The sequence below is a fragment of the Hippoglossus hippoglossus genome, chromosome 9 (assembly GCF_009819705.1).
Source record: "Hippoglossus hippoglossus isolate fHipHip1 chromosome 9, fHipHip1.pri, whole genome shotgun sequence".
In the NCBI taxonomy this organism is placed as follows: Eukaryota; Metazoa; Chordata; class Actinopteri; order Pleuronectiformes; family Pleuronectidae; genus Hippoglossus; species Hippoglossus hippoglossus.
In genome coordinates, this window is record NC_047159.1 from 15,597,660 (window position 1) to 15,625,613 (window position 27,954).

The 27,954-nt window shown below is 43.7% G+C and overlaps 2 protein-coding genes across 4 annotated transcripts in view; both read left to right on the top strand.

Annotated features, from left to right (window-relative positions):
• Positions 1 to 18,152, top strand: part of kiaa0825 (KIAA0825 ortholog) — a 118,968-nt gene extending 100,816 nt beyond the window's left edge. For both annotated transcript variants that reach the window (XM_034595290.1, XM_034595291.1), the window contains exon 23: positions 17,300 to 18,152. In XM_034595290.1, the coding sequence (XP_034451181.1) occupies positions 17,300 to 17,471 (172 nt within the window). In that variant the 3' untranslated portion in view covers positions 17,472 to 18,152. The remainder of the gene's footprint in view (positions 1 to 17,299) is intronic.
• Positions 18,153 to 20,429: 2,277 nt separating this feature from the next.
• Positions 20,430 to 27,954, top strand: part of fam172a (family with sequence similarity 172 member A) — a 156,927-nt gene continuing 149,402 nt past the window's right edge. Inside the window, exons 1-4 of one of the 2 annotated variants that reach the window (XM_034595307.1) lie at positions 20,430 to 20,552; positions 21,067 to 21,199; positions 23,259 to 23,360; positions 27,165 to 27,265. In XM_034595307.1, the coding sequence (XP_034451198.1) occupies positions 21,094 to 21,199; positions 23,259 to 23,360; positions 27,165 to 27,265 (309 nt within the window). In that variant the 5' untranslated portion in view covers positions 20,430 to 20,552; positions 21,067 to 21,093. Of the gene's footprint in view, positions 20,553 to 20,669; positions 20,943 to 21,066; positions 21,200 to 23,258; positions 23,361 to 27,164; positions 27,266 to 27,954 lie in introns of those variants that run through there. The other variant, XM_034595308.1, reaches the window with a different exon arrangement.

Below are 27,954 nucleotides of genomic sequence, written 5' to 3' on the forward strand. Positions count from 1 at the left end.
CTGGATGAGATGTCAGAATTGATGGCATGCAGACTTTTATTACCTGGTATGGTGTGTGTAATTAGGTTAAATAGATGGGGTTGGACACGCATGGTAAAGGCTACATTTCCCACCCCAGCTGGATTTATTGGCCACGCTCCGCTCTCCGAGGTCTGCTCTAATGCACTCATTTGCATGGGGGCACATGTAGCTGATGTGTGTGTTACCGTTACGTCAACCGCTAAGCACAAGGGCCAGCTTATGAATAGTTTGGTTCAGTGGTTGGCAACAGCCCGGCCCGCCAACTGTCTATTAGCTATGATATGAAAGCTGCCTGGCAAGTGTTAGATTGATACTTGACACGTCGAACAAAGCTCATTGTCATTGTAATTACTATACGTTGAGTCTTAATTTCATGGTCGTCCATATTGCCAGTGTGATAGGGCTGTCTGTTACTTACATCTTCAGTAACAGCTGTCTATTCAGCCAGTGTATCCATCCGCCTTTCATATGTTCAACAGCCTCAGAAATAACGACTTCATAATGACTATAATCACTTCAGATGTAATTATAAAGCATAGCCATTGGTACAATTAAACAGTATTTTCTGAAGAAACATACCACTCTTTTTCTTCCCCCAGATGTCCAATCAAGTGTAAATCACAGATAAACTAATAGCGGAGGACTATATGTGTTATGACCCATTCATTGAATAGACTTTAAAAGGGATCACTTTATACCAGTTACTCTGTCATTTGCTGGAGGGTCCATCCCATCTGTCTGTTGAGGACAAGCTGATAATGAAGTGTATTAATGAAGTAAGTTGATAATGAGAGCTAGCTGGCCAGCAGTAATGACAGTGTGGGAGTGGAGGCGATGGCAGTAGCCTGCAGTGGTGGATGTTACTGTTCAGACTTTTCTGACCTTCACAGACTCCAGTTTCCCCTCCAATACCCATCATCAGATTGTATCATTGAAGGGGCGTGAGTGTGTGTGTGTGTGTGTGTGTGTGTGTGTGTGTGTGTGTGTGCTAGTCGTGCTTGTGCATTTGTGGGAGTGTGCGTGCAAATATGGCAAGATGATCTCATTCACCAAGGTCTCCCCCCCTTCCCTAGTTTGCGGGGAACAAAAATAATCTTGCAAAGAGGGACGTTCACATTCACACGCGTTCATGCACACAGCCCACCTCTGCCTCCAAGGCCAGGCAATTGGTTTGGCGCAGCTGAACCATGTTACTCCACACACACGCACACGCACACACACACACACACACACACACACATGCACACACAAGTTCAGACTCGCATTACCTTAAACCTGTGCATCAGGACGAGCTCTGTAAGCCCTCCGCTGGGAAGTGGGATGCTGCAATTTGTCTAATATCTCCTGCAACCTCTCCGTCTCTTTTTCTGTCCATCTACCTGTCTTTGTTTTCTTTCTCGTGCATGCACACGCGCTATTTCCCTTTCAGTCTCTTTTTATTCCCTTTCTTCCTCAGACTGAACCTCTTGGCGCTCACCACTTTTTTCGCTGTTCCACCCTTCCTCACCGCCCCCGGGCTAGGAGACAGCAGAGCGGGGTCTGCTGAAGACAGGGCCCATTGACAGGCTAGAGTGGCAGTAACTTATTGTCTATTGATGGAGTGTGACAAATCATGTGGGAACGCAGGGGTGCGTGGCAGTGAGAGCCAGGGTGTTGAGTACGTGAGCGTGCCTGCATGTGTGTTTGCATCGCAGATGTGTGTGTGCGTGTGCGTGTGTGTGTGCGCGTGTGTGTGTGTGTGTGCGCCCGCATGTGTTTGTGACTTTTTATGTCTATGCCTGTGCGTGTGTTTGTGCGTAACGTCTTAGTGTGGGGCAGGCGGGCATAGCCGGGACCCTTCACAGCTCATTTAGCCCAAATGGGGCCACCTGGGTGGTGAGGGGGCTCAGCGGGAGTGGGGGGGGGGGGTGCCTGGCACTCCGGAGCCCCGCTGACAGCCTCCAAATATAGGGGCTCCGCCGGCCTATTAATCAACACAGCCACTCTGACAAATCACCACAACTATGACCTAATGAGAGGGGGAGAGAGGAATGAGGGACAGGAAAGAGGTAGAGGCATAATGGAGGAGGTAGAGGGGGCAGGGGAGGGGGTGTACGGACGAAGGTGGACAGGCTGTAAGCGTGGAAGAGAAAAAGTGACGGAGAGAGCCGTGGATTAATGAAAAGGAAATGAAAGAAGGAGTAGCCTGACACTGGGACTGGCAGTGCGGGCCATGGGGGTATATGCCATGAGGTAATAAGAGGAGAATGCTAGCACAGTTGTCATCAGTAGCTGATCCTCGTCTCTCCGGCCCTCCTCACAAACCAATTGATCTGTTATGAAAGGCCAAATCATGCACTCGTTCATGTAAGTGTGAATTAGCGGAGCACCCACTCAGCCCCACTGACTCTCCCTCCCTGGAAAAAACAAATCAGACTACCAATGCTTTCTGGACACTTTTCTTTTTTGCGGATGCCTCGTTGCAAATTAGAGGTGAGAAGACGCTTGAGTTTGAGTGCAAACAACATTGATGTATGTCTCCTTCTCTGGTTCCCACCCTGAGGTGAGCTAGCATCTAATCTCCCCACTACCAATCTCAGGTCCAAATCACATTAGCCAGGATCAGAGGTGAAACTGGAGCTTTTCAACAGCAGCCTGTTCTCACTAATGAACCCCCATGGCCATCCACTGCATATTACAGCCACACTGAGTGAGGGCGAGAAACTTTTGCAATAATCATTATGTAATTGCACAATGCCCGGGTTTCTATTGCCCTGACATTTCAAAAGCTCGATAGCAATATCTTTATGCTCCTCTAGAGGGAATATGTTTGGAACGGCTGTACTGTATATGATTGATGGTTTTCTGAGGCTAAGCAATCTACTTTGTTGTAATTACATAATGCAGTGTCCATCTGAAGTTTATACTATACAATATTAGTTTATTTGCAATGAATTTTGTGTTGTGAACCCAGATTGAATTAGATGACATTGATTGGGTTGGTTTAAGTGACCCAGCTGTTAAGTCACTCAATCAAGAGAATACAACCCCAGCCTACACCACCACGAACACACACAGTAACACACACACACACACACACTTTATGACCTACTCCGCCAAGTACACACACAGTGGGGTCCAGAAGTCTCAGAGAAAGGGAAAGTTGTCTCAGACTTCATCTACACTTTCATCGACAGCGCCTTCTTTTCTACCTCTTTCTCAGAACCGTTACAAAGTCTGAATTGATAACACAGCCCTTCCTCTCTGTGGCCAATTAATATGCAGCCTGCCACTGAGCACCAAAGTGAATATTCAAAAGCAGCACCTTCCTATTGACTTGTATCTGTCTGCCGTGCTGTCCAGTCATGGGATCTATGTGATGTACTAAGCCCCGGCCTGTCTGGTCCATCGACTGGCCCAGGATGGAAGGCCCATAGAGAGGATGCACAACTGCATGCTCCTCCCATCCATTACAGAGTTATAGTAAGGCTGCAACAGCTACTGCCTCTGAGTGCGTGGAACAGAAAGAGCCACGCAGACGTCTTGTTAGGTATGCACACACCATCTGCTCCCAGTTCACGCCGACTGAGGCTCATTGATGAAAGTGTTACACATTGTGTGTGTGTGTGTGTGTGTGTGTGTGTGTGTGTGTGTGTGTGTGTGTGTGTGTGTGTGTGTGTGTGTGTGTGTGTGTGTGTGTGTAGGTACACCACCAAAAGATTCATCTCTAACTCTTATAAAAGGGTATTTCTTCACCCAAGGTGACTAAAGAAAGGCTTTTTCCATTTTATTAGGTCAGTTTTGTGTATTTTATAGTAGAGATGGTCCAGAACCAGCATCAGAAAAGACTCAGATACTAGTGAAATAAGGGATCGGGCATCAGCGAGTGCACAAAACTATGTATTGTTCCGATACCACGTTTTGAATTTACCCCGATAACACTGCAATTTGGTTTTTCCAGAAATAACTTTTTCTTTGCCACTAAAATGCATTCTTTCTCTGTATGTATTTGTTTATCAAACAGTTTAACCTGAGTCAGGCCATACAACAATGATAACAATCAAAACTTCCATACAGGTTTAGTCGCATAAAGCTGTTAAAATAAGATTCGATTTTTTATCCACTGGTATCTAATCAGTTCACTTAGTCCAGGTTTCATAATGTGTGAAATCACAACATCTCTATTCTATAATCTGTGCACATACAACAGCATCAACTCCTTCTTAAATCTGTGCTGCTTTAGAATCGATACCAGTTGGAGCTTTTACTCGCTATTTTAATCAGTGGTTTGTGAGAAATTACATTGCGTCAGACGTTGCCACTGTTTGCTCATTTAAACTAACACTTGTTCTCGGATGAATGATTATAAAAAATGCTCATGAATCAAAATACACTGATTATACGGATTAAATCTGTCTTCTGATCCAGTGTTCTGCTGGACAGTTACTGTACCACCCCCTTCAGCCCCATCAGCAGCTGCAGCTGTGCAGCACATCACGCTCCCCCTGAATGCAAAGTGATAGAAATGATGAATGTATGAATGTAAAGTTAGAAGTCTACCCTCTCTCTTTCTAAGGCCTTTGCACATCAACAGTGATGCTAATTAATGGCAGGGAATAATTCGGAGGTGAATTGGATGCTTGTGATTATTCACATTAAACGTGGTGCGATTTACGAAATACTGTCAATTAGGAAATAGGGATAAAGAAATTCGCTCCTCGGGAAAAGAGATATGAAATCCACATCAAGCGATAATCACCAGGTGCTCCTTTTACTAACTGGAAGAAAAAAAAAAGATGAAATACCTCGGTTATTGACGAAGAGATGAAAACTTCTTGGTTCATAAGCTTAAACTGAACCACAGCCGTTTCCGGCCAGATTCCAGAATGTCTGTCGGATAGTTTTATAAACTGCTGCAACAGTTGGCGCCAAGATCATTATTTTTTTAACAAGTATTTAATTTGACAAAGGTCCCGCTTGTTTGTCCCAGCTATGTGTATTTGGTTCATTCATTTTATTCAACAGGCGTTAGGTCACCTGTTGCTTTATCCTGGCTTCAACTCAGATACATCGTATCCTTATAAGATAAAAAGAAACTGTGAGCAACGGCTAAAGACAAATATGTTCAATAAATCGACGAATAAACTTTATGTCAGACTGGATAGAGGAGGAAGATGTTGTTCCACTACTTCAAAAAGTGACATTGTCGAGAACACGCATTCTGATTGGTTAGATGTGAACATGTCAGAGGCGAAACCTTGGGAAAATCCACCTGGCTTAGAAAAAAATTAAAGTTGCAATATCTTGCATTGACTGCGAATTAATCTCACAAAAAAAATGTGTCTAGTTTGCGCAGGCCTTTAATGTCCCTGTATTGGGTGACTAACACGAATCTGCTCTGTAATCAAAATCTAATCCATCTTTGTGTGGAATATTATGTATTTTAATTAGACCTCCTCTTTAAAGTCCGGCCTATGCCCCATTGTTTTAACTGCTGCTTAATTTAATCCTATTGAGTTGTGGGCAAGGTCACCAGAGACGTCTTACCAACATTCTCCACTTTTTTTTTCTCAATAGACAGAAAGTGACTATGTGATCTGACATTTAGTGTTGATGACGGCAGCCTCAGACAGTAAAGTAGCATATTAGTGCCCCTCACCTCCCTTTATGACCTACACCGCCAAGTACATTAATGTCACTAATGTGCCGAGTGCTTCCCGACACATTAGTGCTACAAAGGAATGAAAGTGAGAGTCGATGAAAAGCAGCGAAAACTTCCTGCCAGAGGTTGAAAAACCCCTTTGCCATGTTGAGTTGTTTCTCGTGCCTGTAACCTAAACGCGAATGTCGGTGTTACCCCGCGCTTTTCATAGAATTTGACAATGTTTGTATTTTGGTTGTAAGAAATGTAACACTGCCAGAGGGCTGTGTGTATTTGTGTGAGCGTGCGCATGTATGCACTCCTGAGCTGACAATAGACCTTTAGAGCATCAAAATCCCTACAAGGTGAGGCACAACTTAAAAACGTCTTTTCATCGCCTTCCTTATCTCCTGCACACTGCTGTTGGCAGCAAGAAAGAGACCGAAACACCGGGAGAGGGAGCATTATAATTTTATTATAAGGACACAGAGGGTAAAATAGAGCACGAGTGATAAGGATCTGGAGATTAGAATGGAGCAGAACAATAAATTATGCAAAGTGTTTGAAAACACATACAGCTATAATTAAGTGACATTTGATTTTAAATGAGGTGACAGCAAGGATTTATTTATCTCCTTAACCCCCGAAAACTGACATTAGCATAGTGGAAAATGAACCGTTTGAAATGGTAAGAGTACAAGGCCCCGATCTGATACACCATAATAGAGCACCCCCAACCAAGGACTAACACACACACACACACACATACAGAGAGAGAAAGAAAGGTGAGATCAATGTCTGCATGGAGTAATCGCAAAACTGTGGGAGCCCATTGCTAATAATATCATTATGGCACCGACTGCTGTCAGTGAGTGAACCTAAGCTTTCCACACCCCAAAACGTACATGTTGTATTTGCTGGCATCTGAAACCATTGTTACCCCCACCAAGGAGGTTATGTTTTCACCCCTGTCCGCTGATCAGGATTCCACCAAACATGGTGTAAGATGACGGGACACTTTAAGATAGGGAGATTTCCACTGATTTCCCAGATGCGTATTTAGGTAACTGATATCTATGAGTGTGTGCAGTTTGGTGCAGATCTAAATAGAAATCCATATCTAGTGAATTTGTGGTTTCATTGGGGGATGTTGTCCCTTGGCAGAGGTATGTACTCTACTGAGTGCAATCAGTTTAAAATGTATTGGGGGTTTTGTTTGATTTCATTTAAAGACACATGGTGCTTCTCAAATAAACATGTGGTGAGAGGATCCACTTTGAGATCAATATCTGAAGCAGTGGCCGTTCGCCTGATGTATTGTGTGAATACCTGCAACGTCAGCGTCTTCGAGGTGGTTTTTACCTGTCGCTCTTTCTGCTTCAACTGTAATGATGAAGGTAAATTAGTACAGTTATTTACATGGAACTGTAGATACAATGATATCAAACTGCAGTGAGTTGCTCAGTCAGCATTTCTGAAGCAGAGGCTACTTTTGTGTGCGTAAAACAATCATCAGTGTTTTCAGTGTTTGATTTAATGCAGAAAATCAGCATCAATACTGCAGCTGATCAACTTTAACTAAGCAAGGAATTTGGAAGTTGAAGTCACAATGACTAAAAACACCCACAATGCATCCGTTGCTGTATTGTATCGTTTCCATTGGCCTAAATGTCGTGTTTGATTTTAGTTTTTTTGACAGTGCTCCGCCAACTTTAGTTTTATTCGAGCATATCTGCTTATTTTTTAGCTCAATCACTCACCGCAAAATCAACCACACTGGCAACTTACCCAACGAAGCCACTACATGAAAAAGTGGAATATGCTGAAATATGCAATTTATTCATAGCGGCTATGGAAATGATATATAGCTGGGTTTGAATAGAAGTTTTGCCAGATCAATGTCTGAGAGCGAGGCCTTTGTCTGAGAGCAAGTCGCACTTTCTCAACCCCCAGTGCTCCTTAGTAGATTTCCCAGTTTATATATGCACAGATGACAAAGAGAAAGTACTGAATAAGTAATAGGCTATTTCCTGGTAGCACACTGAGGTGAAATCACAATGAACATCTTTTTCCCCCCTCTGTATGCGGTTCAGCGGGGAGATCGCTTGAGTGAATGCTTGTTCTCAGTGTTTGCGCTTGAGTGTGTGTGAGAGAGCAGGGGCAAAATCTGAAGCTCCTGACTGTTTATCTGAATCATCTTTGTTCATTAATTCATGGGTAATATTTTATGCATTTGGTGACAAGGTTTAAAAGAGTATACCCAAACGCAGTCACGAGGCGGAGGGAGCCGTGTGTGTAATCGCAGGCGTTAATGATTATTCTCTAAAGGAAAATCGGGGGGCCCGCAGATCATCTGGTGGCAGTAGAGAGTTTGAGCTACAGTTGGATGTCAGGGGAAGGACGAAGGCAGCAGGCGAGCTTCGGTTGAGGACAGGTGAATATTGGCTTATAGCAGCAGGAAAACATAAACATGGAAAACGTAAGTGTCGACTTCAGGGAACTCGTGGACAAAGACTGGGCATTGGTAGGAAACAGGAAAAGCTTACAAGTTTACAATAAAATGTCCCAAACCATTCAGAAACAACCCACAGCACGACTGACAAGGGAGACTTGATGAACTGATGAGGAGCAGACTGGAGACCTCTTCTTAAATAGACTGGAAGAAGCTGGGGAATAATTATGGAGCCAGCTGGGATCAAGGCAGACATGTGACCCAGAGGATCCAGTGGTAACATTTAGCAAGTTCTGAAAAGAACCTGTGGGGGTTTAAATTGAGGCTGTGACTAACTTAAGCCATTTTCAGACCTCAACTCCGGAAAATCAGGACTTTGCCTTTCACATGTGAAGAACGCAGCAGGAGAGGTCTGGGTCAGATAGGTTTAACGAGAACAGGGAAATATCTGAAGTACTGAGGCGAGGGGAGGCGTCTGGTTAGAGCATGCAGGAGGCAGCACATATATAAATAACGTATAAATTCCACTTCGGAAACCACAGCATATTTTGTTTACGGCTCAATGCCACAGTGTTGGTTCGAATCAGCCAAAAGCTCTCAAATTTCGTTGTCTTTCTAAGTTGACGGCTTCATCAGTGTCTTCTACACGCGTGGCAGATCTCCGTCATCCTGAGATATTTGTATTCTTGCAGTTTCCCGCATGTCGCATGTTAGAAATGTCATCAACACGTTGATTTGCTCGCTGTGAATTCTCTAGACGTTTCCCTGCTGTAGTTTTTACTCTGAGGCTTGAAGGAATGTCCGGAGCAACTGACTCAGACATTTGCGTTCTCACATCCAACTCATCCGGATGATTTCAGGAAAATATCCAGAGTTCAGCGCATGTCTGAAGGCAGCATTACTAGCTTTTTTTGCTTTTGGATGTGATTCTGTTGGTAATAACAATAGATAAGTGCATTTCATCAAGTGTTCAGAAATATGAGTCCTTCAATCTTTCTCCTCTTTATTTCTACCCTCTGCCTGTCTACTTATCTACATCTCTCCCTCCATCCCTCTCCCTCCGTTCTTCTCTCTCTTCGGGTCATGGCAGACTATGGGGAAAGACAAATCAACGGAAAGGTGAAAGAAGGAGGAAGAGGGTGGTCGTATGGCATATGGAGTAGATGTGATTAGACTGCCCTGCTTAGATTTACATCCGAGGTATAACCAAAGGTATAATTTTACTACTGCTGCCGAGAAGAGCACCATAAGAAATACATGTGAATGCTGATGATGGAATACAAAGGTTGGCATTCATTTGGAGTTCCTTTTTGGTCTCTTGTACAAATACCTATCATGCCCTATGTGGTGTTAGTGTGAGAGGGCGTGTAAGACAGTTGTCAGGTTTACACTGGGCATGGCTGAAAGGTGCCAGGGTGCTTGGCTTCCTTAATGAAGGCCCTTGCTTTGATGATTTACAGTAGCTCAAGGGAGAGGGGTCACACACACACACACACACACACACACACACACACACACACACACACACACACACACACACACACACACACACACACACACACACACACACACACACACACACACACACACACACACACGCAAGCACATACACCTGCTCGCATTTCCCCGTGTCACAACCTTCCTCTTGGGTGCTGTTTCAGTGAAAGGTGCCAGCCTGCTCAGCCAAGCTCCTAACAAGAGCCAAACAGTCAAGAGACTGAGGGGGAAGAAAGGAAAGGTGAACTGAGGTGGGGGGAGATGGGGAGGTTGAGGTGGAGGAGATAAGAGGAGCAGAGAGCTGTCAACCTCCTGGGACGTGTGCACAGCTCCGTCTGTGTGCAGCCACTCAGCCGCTGCACCGCACTGACCACAAGATGTCGGAGGTGTAGGTTTGGCAGGTGTTTGGTTATTTGCTGTTGTCCCTATTTTTACTTCATGTAATAATACATTCACAAACATCCAGGTTTCTAAATTGGACCTTACCTTGTCAGACTCAAACATGGGCCCTCACACTTCTTTCCACCGGAGCAGGACTTGATAGATCCCTACCCACAGAAGAGGAGCAAGCCTTTCTGAGGAATGTACCGAGCGGTGTCCAATAGACTAGTGCTCAGTCACACTGTGGTGGACAAGCCGCCTAATGATGTCTGAAATACCAGCACAACTGCTATGATATGCTGTGATAATTGCTACCCTCCTGTCCGCAGTACAAATAAATGTGGAATTGGTTGGCAAACACATTAATATGGAAATATCTACATTAATTTGGAGCATGGTCTAAATTATTCAGTAATTAAACCACTGCAAATTTACACAAACTTTCCCCCTGGATGACTGGAGAGAATGGCGAGGAGCTGGAAACAGTATTTGAAATATGTGGTCACATGACGTGAATATATAGTCGTATTACAGGAAGTAATAGAATTGTAGCGTGCAGTACAACAAAACACACACACACACACACACACACACACACACACACACACACACACACACAGTATTGCATATGGAACCCAAGCTAAGAGATCTTTGTTGAAGCAAACATTATTTTAATTCATCCTCTACCACCTTCCGAACCCCCACCCACCATCATCATCACAACCATCAATGCACAAATAAATGCCCCTTGATTGTGGAGGGAAAACAACAACAGAGAAACATCAATGTCACTGTGCATTTATATTTAAAATCAAACACTTTCTTCTCAGAACGTGTCTGTTTAAAGAATAATTACTTACTTTAAAATATATACTACAAACGTATAGCGTTTCTACACCATCAAGAGACTTACAGAAAAATCAAATTAAAAAGGGGTAAATTATAATTTAATTTGATTAATTTCGAACAGAGGAATAGATGTTGACGCTTAGACCCCAGCGGAGACATGGAAGTAGTCCTGTGAATTTGGTTCTTCAGATATGAAGGACACTTCCCTCCAGTGCTTAGACCGTGGTGGTGATGATGAGGAGGAGTTGAGCATTAAGTTGGGATGTGTCATGAAGGGCTTCTAGTTGGATGATTGAAAGGAGAGAGGCTGTGTTTGAAAAAGCAAATGTCTGATTCTGACATTTTCCAGAACTTTTGGAAAATGTCTCAAAGTAAAATGTCTGGAAAATGTCTGAGTGAGCCTGTGTGAGAATGCAGCAGGATATTGTCCATAAAAGTCATTGTGAGCGGATTGGTGTGTTGTTGGCTTTTCTAACACGCGACTTTGATGAAACTGGAAGAAAACAAATATCTCCGGATGAAAAAGATGTGTCATACGCGAAGCAGAAGCAGAATTCATCCGACATGTCCTTCCTCCTGTCTGTTCTACCCAGACGCTACCCCTCAACTTTCCTGTTGTTGTAAAGGTGAAATTTTGTGCAATTCATGTTTGGAATTGGTTATTATAGCCTATGATATAGTTAAATTAGTCTTAACATCTGTAATTTTAGTCCTTATACGCCGATGGATTCTTTCCTTTCACTTGAGATGTGTCCCAAAGTTAAACCTCTGTCCCTACACCGGCCTCTATTGTTGGGCACCTCATGGTATTAGAATGATTTGTGTACACTATATGCGTCTGGTTGTGTAATGCGTTTCAGGAACATGCCCTCTGATGTGCTGGACTCGCTGGAGTTTTAAAACCATGGTGTTTTTTTGTGGTTTTGTGTCTGTGTTTGCTGCTGTTCATGCTCCTCTGTGCCCCTCAGCTTGGGAGCATGTGTCTGTGCCAAAGCACGAACGAACGTGTCAACTTGTGTAACTGTGGATGTCCCTTCAAAGGGCCTTCACAGATCTGTCCGAGGCCCTTTGATCAGGCATTCTGTGACTCGCCTGCTCTCGGTGGCCCGGGAGGTGGGAGGGTGTGTGTGTGTGTGTGCTGGGTGGGAGACGGGTCTGGTTTGAAGTTGGGGAGACTGTGGTTTTGACCCACATGCTGGCACACACACAAATATATAAGCATCCACACACGCACACAGATCGTTTTAAGATTGACTCGCTGAAGCATATTGAAGTGGAACTTTATTCAATATGACGATACATCAAGTCTGTTATTGTAGTTTTTGATACATGGAGTCAAAATGTTATCTCATCACAAGATTAGAAAATAATAAATAAAAGAAATCCACCTCCGTAAAGAGCTTGTTTTGAGTGAGTGAAGTTCGAGAGTTATAAGGTTACGGCTCAGTCGTTTATACTAAACACAGCAGCCGCAGACTCGAGCTACCAGCTCATGTCTACTTTGAAATACATTTGCTTTGTTGTTGCACATTTTTGTCCTTGTTGATTTAGTGTGAGTCTTGTAGCTTCTGAGTGGACATCACTTTGGATTGAGATGAATTTCAGGTAGGGCCCTAATGCTGAGTGGCATCACCGTGCCATACGGACATACTGTAGACGTGACACTGAGTCGATCTGACAATAGAATGGATCAGTGTAGCAGCTAGCAAGTCAGAAGGTAGAGCATAATCCCTTCTGTCAAGTCTCTGTCTCGTCAATATTCAAATCCAGCCGGCTGTCCAATGGCTGTCAGTTACAATCTCCCTCCGGCTCGTGGCCTGGCACAGGCACATATCTAAATTGAATTGGATGTTTGCTTCTCAATGGAAATTGAGTCAAAGAGATGACCCCCTCCTACGCATCCCCCCCACCCCCAGCCTCTCCACCCCCTGTCTTGTATTGTAAACTTGTCAGTTACCCCCCAACTGAACCGGATTTTAATCTGCAATATCCACTCCTGACTAATAACTACTAACTGTTTTTCACTGTAATAAGAGGGCATGAACAACAGCCCAAAACACTTTCTGTCACCTCTTAGAGGTACTTCCTGCTCTTTCCTGTAAGAGTTTATTCCCGTACACCTGGATGCACCGCAGTGTTGTCGGTGAATAATTGAAGGCCAACTAGGAGCATGAAATGAGAGGACATGGACTTACCCTGGCTACACCTGGTCTGAAACATACACTGTGCACATCCTTGTATGGTTATTCTTCCATTCCTATGAGAATGGCTCCTTTACGCTGCCTTTACATACAAAACGAGATACGTCGGTTTCAAACAAACAACCGTCACTGCCCTCAGACAGAAGGTGCTGTTAGTTTCCATATACGTATTTAACATTGAGCATAAATGGGCCTTCACCTCACCTTTACCCATCACCTTTAAATGCCTAACCTTGAACTCTGACAACAGCAAGAAGTAGCTACTTGAATTTGTTTTAAATTATTCTGCTCAGGTATCTGTTAATACATACAATACTCAGTCCAGCTTTCACTGAGCAGACTCCTCATTGTCTGTGCTAGTTTGTTGTACTTGTCTCCAAAGTTTTGAAAAATCATTGTTCATCTGTTTCTTTCTTTCTTTACAGAGGGTGAATCTGAGTGTCTTCTTTAGCAAAGGGACACTTGTCAGTTGCGGCCCAACTTCTGCGATGCGCACATAAAATACTTAAAATCTTTTCGAACTCATCTGTCACTCTAACCTCGGGTTCTAACCTCAAATGAGATGTGTGAAGACATGACGACCGCACAAAACGATGTCTGTTGACAACAAGTAACTTGATTCCAAGGGTCTAAAACTGAAAGCTGTTCTCATGCGGGCAAAAATGATAGAGAACCATAGGCTCGCTCTTTCTTTCTCTCTCTCCCCAGCTCTCCATCTTGTTCAGTCCCTCTTCTTCTTCTTCTCTGACACATGTCGCCCTGGCATGCATGGAAAGCCCTGACCTTTGGAAAGTTTAGCACTTTAAATATTTAGGCTTGGGTTATGATGGATCCTCCAGGCCCCGCGGCAATGTGCGAAGCCTCTGATTAGGACTGCTGTCAGAGTCATTTAGCCGAGTGTCTGGCTGCTGGTGGCGCTCTGTGTTTGACAGGCGAGCCTTTTAAACAAACAGCGGTCCCAGTGGCAGAGCGGGCAGGGCACCCAGTGCAGCACAAACACGCAGCGCTGTGAGAGAAACCACTCAGCCCGCTGACAGCTGTGGAGGAAACCACTGGCCACTGTCTCTCTGCCTCTCATGATCGTTCAAGCACTTTGTCTTTGTGCTCACTCACTCGCCTACTTGCACCTCCGCCTGTTTTATTTTGATGCCGTTGTTCTTCTTTTTCTTTCTTCTCCCCTTTCGATGTCGATATTTTCTTCACTATCACTTTACTGACTGTGTTACAGTAAGATTTAGGAAGTTGATTGCCGGATGATCTCCGAGCAAAGCTTATGCTCCTAATTTGTCAGACATCACTACTGATTATCAGCTGGAAATCCGGATGGATGCTGTGCGTCCCGCGCCTGCGTACAGTTCCGTGATTAGGACAGCTTACACTGATGTTCACGTTGAAATACATCTGAGCCAGCCTTTTCATCTCACTCTGAGACAATCTCCCGTGGCATCAATCCTGTAAATATATGACTCTTAATATGTGTGTCCTACTCTGTATTCAGGGGAAGAGCCAAGTCAGCAGCTCCAGTATTAATGCATGAGAAATGAGCAGAGCCCATAAGAATTAAAGGGTAAGGCTTCCCTTATTAAGATGTAAATTCCGGGGGGAAAACTTGCCGAAAATGAGGATACAGTGAAGTTATTGTCAACTTTAGCCTACTTATGCATTTCTAAGAGGCATTGTTGTGCTGTACTTGTTGAAATTAGATACACACAGCGGTGCACCTTGTGTGTAGTTTTGGCCCATTTGTCAGCGCAGGATCAACCAATCTCAACAAATACGCAACTTACACTTTACGGAACAATTTTTACACTTTTGGCAACATTATCTAGTGACAGCATACATGGCAACTATTGTGGTAATTCAATCTCTGTCTGTGTGCGCTCCCTCTTTTTTTCCCCCCACTCTCGCTCTCTCTACCTCTACCTCTCTCTCATTTCAAATTTGCACTTAACACCTTCCTGGGGAAAGGCTTCTCATTCATCAACGGTGTTTGTCCCGGTGACAAGCGGGGCGCCTCCTGCATATCAATATCAGCTAAGACAATGCTGAGCCTGTAACCTTCAGCTAAATGTCATTCTGCTTAATCCTATTTGAAAATTAAACATTGAAAAACCTTTAGCGCACCTTCCTGTCTCGCCCTCCTGTCTTTCTCCTTTATTGGCCACCACTCCTCTCCCGGCTCTCTGTCCTCCCTCGCTCGCTCGCTCTCGGATGTTCTTGTTTTGCTCCCCGTGTGACATTTGTATTGTTTTTGTTTGAGTGTTATTTGTGTCCCATAATGGTTATTTAGTGGAAACGATTTTAATTTTATGTCACTGGAAAAAAAATAACACCAGGGCTGTTTGTCTTCCCCTAGTAGTCATCCTCATTCCTCCTTAACGGTCTGTAGCAGTCACCGAAGACACGCTTAACTACCTCCCTCCTTTTCTTTGTAGGGGTAGGCCACTTATTCTTTGACAAATCGAATGAGTGAGATTTATAAAACAAAGAAACTAGCTACCAGGTGTACATGGAGGGAGAATGCTGCCTCATGAGAAGAAACCTCTCTGTCGAAGCTGCATATTTACACAGAGAGATTATAATCCCTACCGATGGTTAATTACCACGCTGACAGTGCTGGGGAAGCAGAGAAAATCCACATTCCAGGACAGTGTCTGAAACTTTGCCTCTGTGCTCTGCATCGAGAAGCCCGCTTTTTTTATCATGCATGAAACACGCATGATATATCTGGCGTTTTACCTCCTCTCCCTCCGCTAACACACGTATGCATCACTCACATGCGTCGAGCACAACTGTATGGTTACATATTTGAAGATACACTGAGAAATCGGAAAAGGAGGGAGCGCAGGATAAAAGGAGAAGCAGAGATTGCAATGAAAATGCAATCATTTGCAGTCAGACAGATATAATTCCCCTCGGAGGGAGTGCGATGCGGCGGCGGCTCAAAGACAGCCCTCGTCCGGCTCTCCATATGGATTTGATTGACCACAGTCACTCATCTAGGGATTCCACTGAAATACTGCGGGTGAATTACAACGTGACTACCTTTGATGTCTTCTTATTGAAGCCCTCCGTCCACTCCATAGCTTAAAGAATTTGAAAATGCGCCGGGGAGACATAGTGTAGAAGTGGTTAAACAAGGCAACAAGATATGAGAAGCAATTTCCCTCAGGAAAATTAGTCAAAGAGGGAACGGCTTCTGCAGTGGCTACACTGTGTCTTGGTCACAGTGAGTGTAACAGGTGGAGTCTATAAGGTCTGCATTGTGATTTATTTGATGGGGAGGCCGGGCCATGAATGTCTTGGGAGGCAGAATCTGTTTATTCTGGCAAAAAATGAGAAACCAATGCGAAATATGTGAAGCCCCGACACAGATCAAACATCAAGTAGGTGATGATAGTTTAACCTTCGTCTTACGACGAAACTTCACATAAAAGCACAATGACAGAGAAGCAAACATGCAAAACCTGAATGACCAAAATGCCACGTACCTCTCCCATGCAGTACAACAACAGGAAGGGGGAGAGGTGAAGCGGGAGACACACCCTTATCGGGAGGGTTCCCCCAAAAGTGGACGTAGGGGTGCACGACTTTACCAAACGTTCCACACTGACAATGCAAGCCCATGCATGCCAGGTGATAGCTTTGATTTTGTGTAACTACAATAAAATACAATAAAATTGCACAGTGGATTCTGTGACGTATAATAATCGGCACTGTTACATGAGCATCGCGTTGACAGAAGAGGAAGACAAGTAGAGGCAGAGAGGAAAAGTTTCTATTCTATTTGAGTCCGATAGTGTAACCCAGCAGCAGAGACTAGTGTGAAACTGACCCACACAGCATGAAAGAATAAAGAGAAGAATGCTCCCATATGAGAAGTTAAGGGGTGAAAATGTGTCTTACAGAGGCTTGAAGAGTTTCTGTGTGTGTGAGAATGTATTTTGGACAATCGGTTACACCTCAGTGTGTGTTGAACCCAAGCGGCGCTGCACACCGTGGGGGCCTTTCTTTTATAGAGAGGAGGCGCGGGCTCACAAACAGACATAAACAACATTTTGCTGCTGCTGCAGTGATCCGGTGTTTTTCATTTTTACAAAAAGAGAGCAGCGCAACTTGTAGTTTATGTGTCTAAACATTCACTTGGTTTCTTTCTAGCTGCTGCCGGGTGCGTGTGTTTTTTTTCAAGTCTGGGCGTCAAATGTTTGTTTACATTAAAAGAGCTGATGTTCCCTCTTGTTCTGTCCACCCACTCTCTGCGCTGTGTGTGCTTTCCAGGTGGGAGATGCAGGAAGGTGCGGAGCTGGATGATGGAGAGAAAGCGATGGTGGAAGACCTTAAGAAAGCCTATTTCGTCTGCTGCTGCAGTGCGGGACCACAAGCTGATGACACACAAGCAGAGCAGATCCAGAGGGAAACACAACCATCTGATGAAAGTGCTGCCCAATAAAAGTCCACGCAAATTTGCAAACACTTGCTCGTAACATGTAGCTGCAGCTCCTGTGGTTGTAGAATGTGTGAGTGCAGGAGGGTTCGTGCATTTACTGGATGCAGTGAGATTGCACTATGTGTTTGCGCATGAAAACATGAGTGAATGAGAAGGTGAAACAACAAAAAAAGAGCGAGGGAGACAGTGCCTGCCTCTTTACACACATGCATCACACAAACTCCCCGTGCTTTTCTGTGCTGCATCAAATGCATTTCATCTTTTTTTGAGGGCACATCTCCAGAAATCAGTTCTGGGAAATGGAGAACCCGGATTTGTTTTCCTGGGACGAGATGTGACTTTGTGATCATTGTAGGTAGTTGAATTTTTTTTTGGGGGGGGGGGGAGACATTGGTGTCAGCGTACTTTCTCCTGGTTCCTGAAAGCAAACATCAAAAATTACAACTGGGAAGCAAGAAGATTTTTTGATTACACTGTGTCCCAAAAATCTGCCCCATGCTGTCATATCAGTCAGTATTTTGTGCAAACCCAGAGAAAACATTTATTTTATGTGTAACACAATTGCTCTGTATATTTTTCCAACTGTGTCTGTATTTTGTTATTTATGAGATGGAGAGAGAGAGAGTGTTTTAGAATTAAACCTTTAAATAAAATAACATTCTTACTTCACCGTCAAATGTTCTATTGTGTGATCAATTTGTGTGACCTCTGAGCAGTCAATCATTTATTTTGATTCATCAACATGATGTTACATTCCCAAATACATACAGTACATCACATGTCCTTCCCTGTTATATTTGATGTTCAAATAAGAATTTAACAACTCAAATTATGCTTCTTCAATAGGATGTCATTTTAGCTCACAAAGGCTACTGCTGTGCAATTCCTCTGAGAGATAAGGAAATCACCTTCTTCTCCAGAGAGAGATGTTCCTTTCCTTGACTAGATTTTTAATGCAATTGTAGAAAGATTGTAATCGCCGAACCACTTAGAGAATATAACGGAGTTCGGCGTTTGCCTGTGAATAAAGGCACAACAGCGACAACAACATAGATCTTTTCAAAATGTATTTGATTTAACACAATAAAACAATTTTAGTTTGGTGTTGCGGGTAAAAAAAACAAGTCAAATAACTGTTGTAAGAATACAGTTTCCTCTCATCACTTCTCCCCTTCCTCTCCCTCCCCCTCAGAGGAAACACCGGAGGGGTTATCCGTTTGTATTTCCATTGTAGACAGGTGATCGGCTCAGGAGACATCTGTCAGTAAAGCTGACAGTATAATTCACAACAAATCATTACAAAGAATGATTCACCACAAAGCATAAATTGAATTCTTCTATTGTACAGAATTCATTTTTCGGGATTATCAAACCTACATAAACACCTTTAGAAACCCAGAGCTCAGCGTGACATATTTATACAGAATCAACGGTGACAGCATTTTGACTCCCCTCTGATTCCTTTTTTAACCGAGTCCCCTCGGTGCATTTGTGCATTGTCCCCAGCAGACATGTTGGTTTCATTTGTATGTTCATCCACTGAGTTCAACAAGCTACAAGTCAATGTACAGCAAACTGCCATGTTCGATTTAAAGGACGACCATCTTTTGTCTTTATTTCTACTATTTCTATTTTTTTTCTTCTATTTTTAAAGGGTAACACGAGGGAAATGGGTCCACTGATCCACCTCGTGCAGCAGCAGCAGCATCACCGATGAAGAAATATATATAAGATCCAACGCTGAGACATAATGATGAAGTAGACTGTTGCATTAGGTAACAGGCTACAAGTATTTTAACTTTTAATACTTTCAGTAGATCTAAAAGCTATTTCTTACTTTTACTTAAGAGTTAATGTTGCTTTTACTTTTACTTGAGTACATTATTGTCTATTTATTGGTAAAATGATTGAGTTCTTCCTTCACCACTGAATTTTCCAAGTCTCTGGCCTCAAATCTAAGTGAAATGACCAGTCACATGGTTGATTTATCAGAAGTCCAACTCGGGTGATGTAAATCCACACATCTGGTCTCGTGTGCTGCGCTCAGGGAGCAAGAAGAATCTCCTTTGTCGTGTGGAGCGTGGTGGATATCAGTGCCACAATATGTCATCTCTGTCTCTTAAGTGGGTCTCCCTTCGCTGCATCTCCGGTGCTCCGCTTGAGGAATCAGGGTAGCTCAGCTCCCCAGAGGAACAGCTTCAACTTCTGGAGGCCGTCCACAAGTAGGGCATCCAGCTGAAGTTTAACCAGGAGGCTGGTTAGAGAGAGAGAATCAACAGCACATGGCATGAGGTAAAGGTATGTGGTGGAAACAGGGGAACAGGGTGTGGCAGGTGGTTTTGGTTAAGCCACCTCTAGAACAGTTCAATCAAGTAAACTTACATTATCTTTCTGATGGTTAATGAGAGAGGAAAGAGGAAAGGTTGTTATCTCAGATTTTTTTAATTAAATTAAAATGTAAAGCATTGGAAACCACTGGTTTAATCTTTAACAATGTGAAGTATTCTTATATTATTGTGCAAAATATTCATCCTAAAAGCAAACAATTGAAGCAGTCAAATAAAAGTAGTGGAGTAGAAAGTACAATGTTTCCCACTGAAATGCAGTGGAGTAGAAGTATAATGTAAAAGTACATCAAAACTGTACTTAAGTAGAGTACTCAAGTAAAAATTCTTACATATATTTTGCAACCTGTTTTGCTGTTTAGCAAAAATTTAATATTAAGATTTTTACATCTTTACGTGGTGCTGGATATATTTTAAAAGATGACTCTGTAAAAAAACTTTAAAACGATCTCATCACGATACAACAGTGGGTATATTGTCATGATATAGAAATTATACACACACACACATACACACGCGCGCGCGCACACACACACGCACAGTGAACATCTGGACGAACAGCAGCAGCAGCAGCGTCGGCGTGTTGTGCTACTGTGTCTTTAAATCTCCCTTCCAGTCCGTTGCCCCGGTAACCCGGAAGCGCCACACGCTCGTGCGGCTCCGCGCGGCTCCGAGTGCTTCCTGTTGTAGAAAACCTCCAGGAAGCTGCAGCGTGTGGACACTCGCGTTTGTACCGATGGTGCGTGAGTCGAGCGAAAGGCGTGCATGTGTCTCCTGTAAACAGCTGCTGCTCCTCTGCAGCCTCCCCGCGTCTCATTTCACCGAAGCTGCGGCTGCGCGTACAGCAGCTGCACACATGTCGGGGGGTTCTGACAAGAGTCAAATAAAGAGAAGCTGTCCGCAGCAGAGAGTTTAACAACTAGGGCCACTTGTGTTGCATCATGAACTCAGAGGCTGCACGTGATCAAAGTTGCAGGAGCACACGGTGTCATGTCGGGCAGCAGCAGCAGTGTCAACAAACAGTTGTTGTGAAGTGTAAATGCGTTGTGTTGTCGCAGTGGGGTTGATCCACTGCTCAGTGTGATGCAGGCAGGCAGACAGACGCTTGTAGCACGAGCAGGATTCAACAGTGGGGTGTGATGCTCGTGTCTCTGCAGTCAGGAGCGAGCGTGTGTAAACTATGGCACGTGACCCGGTGCTGCTGATGCCTAGCTCTCAATGTGTTGCTCTTGTTTTCTCTCCACCTGGGACAGGATGCAGCTCAGTGACCTCCAGGACTCATGCTCTCTCATCTTGGTGCTGCCACACTCGCCCTGCACTTACTGTGGACCGCCATGGCCCAGGTCGCCGGCCAGGAGGACAGAGAGAAAACTACTGCACTCAAAGGTGACTTGAGAAGTTTGTTGTGAAAAGGAAAAACAATAGAGTTTGGTAGTGGCCATGAAAGAGAAGAAGAGAGGGAATACTAGTAGTGAAAAAGAAGCTCTACAAACTGACTGTGTTCAGAACTTAGATGGTACTAGTTGCATATGTATATGTTGATTAGAGCTCGACCGATATGGATATCCAGTGGCCAATAAATACAATACAGATATGATAGAGTAACAATTTTCTGATTCCAATATATTGGGTTATATATGTAATTATTAAATAACAGAATTGGCAATGATTCTTAAAGGGATAGTTCACCGAAAAATGAAAATTCACTCATTATCTACTCACCACTATGACGATGGAGGGGTGGGTGAAGTGTTTGAGTCCACAAAACACTTTTGGAATTTCAGGGGTAAACGGTGTTGCAGCCAAATCCAATACAATTGAAGTAAATGTGACCGATTCTTCAAACGTAAAAAAAACACAGAAAAACATGCCTCCATACTGCTCCTGTGGTGTCATCCAAGTGTCTGCAGGCTCTGATAGTCAAATTCAACTAAATTTACGCCAGGTTTTTAGCCTAAATGTCCACTACCAGAACTAGCGATGCTACAGCACACCCTTGGGCGAGAGCTTGTGAGCAGTGTGTACGATGTGTGCGTGAACGTGGTTCTAGAGGAGGATGTCAGAGGACATTAAGGCTTAAAACATGGTGTAGATGACGCAGTTTTGAATCCAATTTGAATGTTGTTACGTTTGTATAAGAGGTCACCAGTTGCTTCAATTGTATTGGATTTGGCAGTTTACCCCTGAATCCTCACCCACCCCTCCATCGGCATAGTGGTGAGTAGATAATGAGTGAATTTTCATTTTCCGGTGAACTATCCCTGAAAAAGTATTATAATTCAGGCTTGATATTGTACAGTTTAACCACACACTTTATTATAAACAACTATAAATCAAAAGAAAACAGAAATACATTACATGAGTAACACAAGTGATGAAATATTAAGTCAAATGTAAACCTAAATACACTTATTTTGCTTTATTTCTTATGTAAAATAATAGTGTACACACATAAATACAGATACTGATGCGTCTGTGAAGGCTCATAACATCAAATATAATCAGCTAACGGATGAATCAGTCGAGTGTGAATGTTGATCCATTCAGTTTGATATATTCAGCCTTTTTAATAGTGTAGCATGGTACCTGCTTGCTTATTTTAGATCTGTCACTTTATCTTATGTCATTATCAACTCCGCCTCCCGATCTGGATCTGCACCAAAACTTAATGGGTTCTTCCCTGAGCCATATCGCATTGTTTTTGTTTTTCCGTGGTTACCCGCCTCCTGTTTTTTATGTAATCAAACCAACCAGCAGGGGTGAAAACAAAACCTCCCTGGCGGAGTAATAAATATAATAAATATTGCTGTAGTCACAGGAATAAATGCTTGAATAAAGAGGCAGAAACACTGATTTTGGTCTCATATTGTCATCAGGAAACGTGTATTCCCTCTAACTCCGGGGTGAGAGTGTATGCCTTTTAAAAATCCAATATATATTAAAAAAATTGTGCCATCAACTGGAAGCTTCACCTACCACTTCATATTTCAACTTTCAGCTGGCTCCCAGAGTAGATAACGCAGGATGGGAAATGTCCCACTTAACCTTGAGTCAAATTTATTCACCCACCCTTTAGCACACCAATATGTGTAATTTGTTCCCCCCAGGTTTCTTTCTGCCTCAGTGATAGAATTTGCAGAAAAATGTCAATAGACATTTTTGGTTAGTATTTGAATATCCTCTTTCCTCCCTCTTTTTTCCCCTGCCACTTGAGGATGATGAAGGGCTCTTGGTTTGAGGAGGGAGGCATAGCATTTGCTTTGTCGCTTCATAACTTCACAAAATGGGAAGACATGATCAAATGTAGTTGATTTTCCCTCGATCTTATTATGATATAATGTGATTGAAATTATGATTTGAAAATTGGATGTTGACTTTGTCTGAAGAAAGGGAACTTCACACATTTTTCTCACCTTTTTTCTTTGCGCTCTCTCTCTCTCCTCAGATTTGCTGTCGAGAATAGACTTGGATGAACTGATGAAGAAAGATGAACCTCCATTCACTTTCCCCAAAACACTGGAGGAGTTTGAATACGCCTTCAGTGAGCGTAAGTTCATTTGTTAGTCTTCAAAGCAGAAGCCACAAGTCTCCGAGTGAGTTCCACGGCATGAACACAAAGCTCCGGCTCTAATTGATAAAAAAATCTGATGAAGTCTAAGTGATGAGAACGACACTGACGGTGGAGGTGAAGTGTTTGAGCTCAGGTAAACGTGAGGTCAAATCCTTGGCACTGGATTTGAGCCAAAACCACATGAGGTCTGGATATAAACTGGAGGAAAGTCTGCTCCCTGTCCTGTCGTCTATAACAGTTGTTCCCAATTTATTTGGCTTGTGAGACGTGAGCTCTTAAATTGAAACAGCGTCAACTTTCAACCCCTTGTCACAAACTGAAGATCTTCACCTAAGAGTGATATTCCCCCAGAAAATTATTAGAATTTTTCATTTGAATTCTTATTAGTCTCCTGAAGAAGAAAAAAAGACCAGAGAAAAATCAGTTAGAATTTCCATAACAGACCAATATTTCCCCTCTCCTTAGTATCCTGCCTTTTATGATCTTGTGATCCTGCAGATTAATCTGGTGCTGAACCCGACATCTGCTCTGTAGACTTGGATCCTGCCTCTGTAGACATGTCGGGGCAGCTCTGCTATGCTCAGGAGTTAGAGAGGGTCGTCCACAAACCAGAACATCGCTGGTTCAATCCCAGGATCCTCCTGTCCATAAGTGTCCTTGGCAAGAAACTGAACCCCAACATTGCCCCTGACGGCTGTGACGACAGTGTGTGAATGTGACGTGTACTGTAAAGCACTTGGCGGTTGAGAAGTTGGCATAAAAACAGTCCATTTACAATTAAAATCTACTGTGAAGTTGACTTAACAACTAATTCCAATACGACTTTACTTTTGGTCAATATCAACAAAACGGAGTGTGTGTGTAACTGCAGCTCTGTTTAGTGTTTTTAAAATAATGACCTAAACCTGTGTCTGTAGTAGCGTGGGTCATGTTGTGGGGTTACAGGTGTGGGTGGGTGGGTGGGTGTGCACATGTCAGTTGACAGTGACAGTCAGCAGCAGAGCTGAAGCCACAGTGGTTTGGGTCCAGATGATCTAAAAGTCTCTTTAGGTTTCTTTTGGCTTAATCAAACCAGGTGGAGGAAGGAGGAAGAGTTGGAAAGGCTGCTGCTGCTGCTGCTGCTGCTGGTGGTGGTGGTGGTGGTGCTGGTGGTGGTGGTGGTTTATTTGGCTCTTAGCATTCCCCTGTAGTCTCTCTCTCCCCCTCTGTTCTCTGTCAGTGTCTCTGCTGGCTGTCTGCCTGGCTGAGTGGGGGGACATGTTGTGTACTCTACGGCCCGTCAGTAACCTACTCAGCCTTGCCCTCCGCCTGACGGAGCATTTGCATAACCTCGCTGTGCCTAAGAACAGAGACACGCACGCTCATCCCCCCACCCACCACCAGCAGCAGCCACCGTGCCAACACCCACCACCCCCTCTACCGCAGCCTCAAGTCCCAGCTCCCACAGAGGAAGACTGAGCTCCCATCGCCTCACCCTTTCATCTCACCTCTTCCCTTTTTCTCCCACCTCTCTCTGCATCTCTCTATTCCTGCCCCTTCCCTTCTCAAAAGCCCAAACGCAGCCTCACCCACCCACCCACCCACCCACCCACACACACTTGGATATACACACTTTAGCCCATCCATATGTCAGTTTCCACTCAGGCCTGTTTTTGAAGGATAGCATTTCTATTAACGCCACGGTGGCCCTCAGGCGGGGTCTCCAGTGTGTCGGCTCTCAGTCGCTCTGACTCGCAGGCAATTCGGTAGCTACGCCCGGGCTACCTCCGCCCGAGACAGGTGGAACAAAAATGTTAATTTGACCATGTAATGATGTGAATACAGACGAGTCTGTGTACAATAGTTTGCAGGTATCTTAATCACTGAAGATGATGGCTTCATCTCGCCAGCCCTCCGGTTTTCCATTACTGGAAATCCAAGGTTATGTACACCTAATTAAGCGGCCAAATTGAGAACAGAATGCTAATTATGACGGGAAAAGAGGAGAAAAGTTGAGAAAACGTTATTCCTCTGAGAGGATGTGTTGGGGGAGGTAATGGAGCCCCCCCCCCCCCACACACACACACACACACACACACACACACACCACACACTTCTTCTCTCCCTCCCTCTCTCGCACAGACACACACCCCTCTCCTACAGTAGGATTTCATTACAGCTCCTCTCTTCCTTCTCTTAGGCAGTAGTGTTTAGATCCTCACCCCTCCACGAATGCATAATTGATTTTCTTCAAGGTACTTTTTGTGCACACTGCTTTATCCCAACTTCCCGCTCGTCTCCTACTCTACCTCTCAGGCACAAGTCGACTCTTTATTTTTATTTTTTTAATGGAACACAATGTCAAACCTGCACTCGGAATTACATGTTGTATAACAACAAGCAGTGAAAACGTGTTCTGTAATACACAGTGTGTTAGCGACCTGAGATTTATCACATTGATAGAGGGGTGAAAGTGGTGGCAATTTAGAAGGAGATGAAAAAAAAAAGTGCTCATGCATTCTTTTATCTTGCGACGATATTAAATTTATTTATATCTTTGATGGGTTTTTCTCACATTGTGCGATAATTGAGAAAGTATGAGAGCCCTCTGGCTATTTGGGTTAAATATGTGTACTCCTCAGTGGTACAGCTCTCACAGATTCTGCAGTCATAAAGGTCAAAATTTAATTTAACACTGTTTAGTGTTTTATTCTGTTGTAGTGTCAACCGCAGGATCGATGGGCTCATTGCTAAGGTATAAACATAGTGGCTCCACAATCCACAGCCACACGAGGGTAATTGTTTATTAAGAAAAAGAGTGGTACCATTTCTAAACAGCGTTTTCTTGTCTTATGACTGTTCCATATGAAATAAAACCTAGATGTGTTAGGTGGTTACCTAGAGTTATAATAAATCACTTAAACATGATCCCAGAGAGCGTTAGTTTGTGCTCGGTTGTAATAACAGTGTGATTCTCTTTGGAAAAGCCCGTGACACTTTCCTGTAGGTCCACATCTGGTGCTACCGGCTGCAGGTGCTGGTGTGTCACTGTGTTTGTTTGGGTGTGTGAACTGTGCTTGTTAGAGTGACTGGCCGATGCCCAGCAATTGCAAGGAGCAGTTGTTGTCATGGGGCTAATGTGTGCCAGCCCACCTTTCTCTCTCTTTGTGCTCGCTCTCTTTCACACACACACACACACACCCGCGCTCCGCTCCTTTAGCTTTCTCTCTAGGAGATTTCGGGTCGGAAAGGAAAGGGACAGACCTGTGGCCCGTCGCCAGCGTGAGCGAGGGAGAAGAGGGAGAAAGAAATGGACAGAGTTAAATAGGAAGGGGAGAGGCTTTTAGATGGATGAAATTCGGGAGAGAGAATTTTTGCCATACCAGCTGTCCAGCCCCAGCCTGCCAGACTACCCAGAAGGCCGTTGGAGTCGTGACTGGAAGAATGCTTCATCCACAGGCCTTGCACCTGCTATAAGGGGGGGGGGGGCAGACAGACTAGAAGAAAGAGAGATTGAACATTGACAAAAAATGTGGTCGAGGTTAGTTTGTTTAATTTCACTGAAGTAGCAGTATAGTAGTGCACATCTAGTCAGAAGGAGTCACCTGCCCAACATCCCAACATCCCAACATACCTCCACACACACACACACACACACACACACACACACACACACACACACACACACACACACACACACACACACACACACACACACACAAGACCATATATATAGATGGGTTAGTGTATATATACAGGTAATTATTGTGTTTAAAGTGTTTTTCTTTGTGTGTCCCACAGATGGTCAGCTCAGACATATAAAAACAGGAGAACCCTTTGTGTTCAATGCCAGAGAGGATCTTCACCGCTGGAACCAGAAACGCTACGAAGCTCTCGGAGAGGTAACACACTAATTCTCCTGTTGTTGTTGTTTTCTTAAACGCATACTTCAGGTTATCCGTCTTCAGCAACTCCGGCCTCAGCTACAGGGTTTTATTCGGATTTTCTGTCCAGAATAGTTTTTGTAACATGACATTACAAGATGATGCAGTTGTTGTTGATTAGTTGTCGAGCAAAGAACATGGCATATAAACCCTCATCACACTCCTGAGACGATGCTTTGTTTAATGGATGTAAGGCTGAGTGGATTTTTGGCATTCACATTTATTGTCGATGCCCCCGTACAGATCAATTTCATTTCAAGTCTTTTCCCTTTGATTAACCAAGGTTAGGTGAGTTGGAAGCACGAGAAAAATGAGCTCAGTTCTCCGACATTTTAAAAGTTTTTATCTCATTCGAGTGTCAATTCACAACCAAGGTCAAGCCTCTGTAGCTCTAGAGAAAATCAAGTGTTTCAAGTTAAAATTTGACTCTTATTACCTCCGACAATGAGGTTATAGTTTCACCCCTGTCCCCTTGAGTTTTATATATATGGTTGCTTCCATATAAGATTTCCGTGAAACTTGGGGTAAGGAGAATCCATGAAATGTTTGTGCGGATCCTTAAGAGGCAGATCCAGGGATTTTGTTAAGATTGTGAAATCGGGTGTTTTTCTGCATTTTCGTTATTTTTCTCAGGGAATAATTAATGG